At 51.3% G+C, this 3,834-nt stretch overlaps 1 protein-coding gene across 1 annotated transcript; it reads right to left on the reverse strand.

The window, feature by feature from the left end:
* Positions 1 to 151: 151 nt before the first annotated feature.
* On the reverse strand, positions 152 to 1,673 carry SLC39A3 (solute carrier family 39 (zinc transporter), member 3). The gene is made up of 2 exons (XM_009698427.1): positions 1,464 to 1,673; positions 152 to 892 (listed from the first exon to the last, which is right to left on the reverse strand). Exons 1-2 carry the CDS (start codon positions 1,668 to 1,670, stop codon positions 152 to 154), a joined length of 948 nt encoding a protein of 315 aa, XP_009696729.1. The 5' UTR covers positions 1,671 to 1,673.
* Between the last annotated feature and the right edge of the window lie 2,161 nt (positions 1,674 to 3,834).

Consider the following 3,834-nt stretch of genomic DNA (forward strand, 5'->3'; position numbering starts at 1 on the left):
CTTCTTCAGGTCAATATGGAAATATCACCTGGACCGGGATGTTGCACTTGGCCCGTTGAGCTTCAGTGTCCCCCTTGCCTGAAGAGGAGGCCCACCTCCAGTGCTGTCTGCAAGGGAAGGAGGCGAGGTTTGCTTCCCATCGCGCCCATGTTCACCACTTGAAGAAGACCAGCCCAGCCAGAGCCGTGTAGCCCAGCACCAGGAAGAGAACCTTCAAGAGACGGTCGTTCTTCTCTTCCAACTCCTTCGCAAGGATCTCAAAGAAGGTGATGAACAAGAAAGTGCCCCCTGCGATGCCTTGCAGGAGCAGGGAAGTGATGTTGCTGGCTGCATTTTGGGTGCTCTCAATCCCCATCCCAATGCTAATGCCCAGGGGAATCATCAGGCTCACCGTCACAGCCATCTTCACGGCATCCTTCAGCGGCAACGAGGTCCTGGCCATGCTGATGCCCAAGGCCACCGCTACCAGCGTCTCGTGGATGGCAACCCCCAAGAACAAGCTCATGACTTTGCCGCCTTCCTCCTGCAAGCCCAGGGCGAGTCCCTCGAAGATGGAGTGCGTGCACAAAGCAAACACCAGCCCGATGAGCCGTAAGGGACTGGAGCGGGAGAGCTCCTGGATATTCAGGCCGTGGCTGTGGGAGTGGTGACCATGTTCACTATACAACGTGCGCCCTCGGGAAGATGCGATGAAGGGACTCTCGTATTCAGAGTCGCTCCCGACATCCGAACCGGCATTGAAGGTCTCCAAGTCAATGAAGGAGGGCTTTTCCTTCTGGAAGGTCAAGACGAGCTGCTCCACAAAGACCGTCACAAAGAAGCCAACCATCATGATGGTCTCAGCCACTGGGTAGTCTGTGGTCACGTTCCCCTGCCTGAGAACTTCATCAAGCTGGAACGAAGCAAACAATTCACAGTGAATCAATCACCTTTGTCCCTCTAAAGGGAAGTACTCCTACCGTGTTCACACAACTCTAAATGGACACTAAATTGATCCATGATGCTCTAATACCCCTGTGTATAGGCCTCAGCATAAGAGGCAGGGAACTTCTTTGCCTTCCAGTGGAAGGTCAGTGGCTGTCGGAAACCGTTTTAAACACACACTAAGTGGCAGGAGCTTTGAGCCGCACACCACAGGCGATGCTCAGCCTCCTTCTGCATCAAAAAATAGTCTTGTTATTCCACCCGGACAGTCAGCGGTAGCTGAACGGGAGGCAAGTGCAGCTGGCCCTCGTGATCTGAAGCACCAGGCACAGCACAGCTGTTTCTGAGGAGGCTTCATGGGCCGCTCTGGCAAGGCATGGACCCTTCCCCTCCACTGCCACAGGGGCACAGGGCTGGTGGCCTAGGCTCCTGCAGGGCAGCAGAGGGGAGGGTCATCCCCCCGACACAGGGTCCCTGACACATTTAGCAGCACAGGTTCATTAAAATTGCTCATAAGCAAGAGGCTCATAAGCCGTTACCTTTTCTCTCACAGCAGGCAGCAAGGTGTTGAAGCAGGTGGCCAGGAAGACCCCTCCTCCAAAAGAATTGCAGAGGGCAAGAACCTTCTTGGAGCGATGAGCCTTCTCATAATCAGCCTCAATTATCTTGACAGGCAGGAGGGACCCAGCCAGCATGAGGATGCAGATACCCAGCAGACACAGCACTTTGGTGACCACGATCTTCATCGTGCTTCCTGGCAAACGCTCCCTGCCGAGGGCCCTGCGGATGGCAGCTGGTGGGGGTCCCCCCGGCCGCTGTTAGAGCAGGTACATGAGCAGGCGATGGCACAGACAGACCTCAAGGGAAGGGTGCTCCTGGGCTCAGTACCTGTGGATGGGAGTAAAACAAGAGAGATTTTCCTGTATAAGCATATACCGTGCAGAACAGCATCTTGCATCCCAAACCGCATGCCAGCCTCTGGATAGCAATCACCTTAACTCCCCAGAGACAACGGGCCGAAATCACAAAGGCAGCACTTTACACACAGTGGGTAGAGAAACTGGCAGAGAAGAAACAAAAATTTAACTGCAGCAAACAGTAACTTTAAAACCTTGCAAGAATTGTACTGGCCACACCAAACTGGCAGAGCCTCAGCTTTATAAAGGTTTCATTTGAAATGCTTACACCATGACAGACACAGAGCACTTGATCTTGCAACAAGATCTACCTGAGTCCAACCAGAGGATCAAGTCTTTGGGTTTTAACCATGAGAAAAGAATATGGACTTGAGCTGGGGGTATTTCACCCAGAAATTAAGTTAAACATCTCCCTTCAACATTCGCAGAGGTTTTTTTTGTACTGCCCTTGAAACGAGACTATCGGATTCATTTCTGCTCGGTTTCCTGAGCCAGTGTCACCATCTCACTAGAGTGGGTTGCAGCCTCTACAGTTGGTTGTTTGCTCTGTACCAGGAGTCAGTGGAAGTTTCGATTGTCAGTCAATCCGCACGTCTCTAAAGAGAAACCCTATGGAGAAACTCATTGCAAGCTTCTGTATTGTCCACAGGGTGTAACAAAAGAGGAGGCGGATGCTAGTTTCCTACAAGACAAAAATGCCAGGACTTGAGTCGCCTAGGTCACAAAAATTGACTCAGTCTGAAAAGTAAAAGCATTTCCCTCCAGGTTACATGCAGTGGCAGTGAAACTTGTTTTCCTAAAATCATTTTACAAAATAACAATGTTAAATCTATTTATAGAGATACATAAATGCGAATAGGTCTCTCTACTGCTGCTTGTTCTTGCAGCAGCACAGCCAGGACCTCAGAGGATTTCGCTTACCACTTGCGCCAAATTGACTTGTAAAGTCAAATCAACGGCATCTCAAGAAGGTTCTCTTTGCAGGTCACCCAGGTAAGGGCTGCCAGACAGCCCCGAGCGCTGACGAGATGCTCCAGCATACATCGGGGCAATGAACTAACACCGAACACCTCCAGCCACACAGACACCCACACCTGTGATGGACAAGGTAAATAACTGGATACCTGCTTGTTGGAGCGGCAAATTAATTTTAATACAAGAGATTCCTGAGGCTAAAGTCTCCCTTCAGGGCTGACAGTATTAATCACTATCACCATTTCTGCCCAGTGGGCTGCATAAACGGTGCTTTTATCAAAAGGAAAGTGGGAGACTGACTGACTTTGTACTTGGCAAGGGGGTTTAAAGCCTTTTTCCGAGTTTGCAGTTTGAGCAGGAGTGAACAGAGAGAGGTCATGGCGGTCAGGCCATCTGCGGCAGGTCTGGTTCTCAGCCGGCTATCCACGGGAAGCGATGTTCATGAGAAGAAAACCCTGCTCAGATGACACTGATTGACTCACTCCCTGGTGAACCCTGCAGACGAGCCAGGTCTGAACAAGTCCAGAGCCTGAAATCTCGGTGTATGATGACAGGGCTTCTGCAGCAGGCAGCCTGTCACCGCGGCTGACAAGCAGGCTCCCTCTCCAGAGATGTTGACTCCAGGACTGCCAACGCTCGTCAGCGCTGTGCTGACACAGCTAACGAGTCACATCGCCTTTGTAAAGCACGCGCTGCGGTTTCAGCGTCAACAGAACGACAAGGATTTCACCTCGCACGGTGATGGTGTGTTGTTATGCCAAGCTTCTCAAATGAACCCTCTCAGAAAACGACGTTAGCAACAACACCTCGGGATCGCAGATCACAAGAGCTTGCGACTGCACCTGCTGGGTGTGAAGGCACCACCCACACCTGCTGTGTTAGGCAGCCAGGCAGCTCCCAGCACAGAGGAGAGGAAGAAAAACCTCCTTTTCCAGAATTCACACCTCTTCTGGAACATGCCTGGCTTCCACTCAGGAATTCAGAAGTCCCCTAACCTAATTTTTCTTTTTCTTTTTTT

This window comes from Cariama cristata, unplaced genomic scaffold (genome assembly GCF_000690535.1).
Source record: "Cariama cristata isolate BGI_N322 unplaced genomic scaffold, ASM69053v1 scaffold40404, whole genome shotgun sequence".
NCBI classification, from domain to species: Eukaryota; Metazoa; Chordata; class Aves; order Cariamiformes; family Cariamidae; genus Cariama; species Cariama cristata.

Coding starts and splice junctions, on each gene's coding strand:
- SLC39A3 (XM_009698427.1), bottom strand. CDS start 1,670: ATGAAGATCGTGGTCACCAAAGTGCTGTGTCTGCTGGGTATCTGCATC. Junction 893..1,463: donor TGCCTGCTGTGAGAGAAAAG/GTAACGGCTTAT, acceptor GCTTCGTTCCAG/CTTGATGAAGTTCTCAGGCA.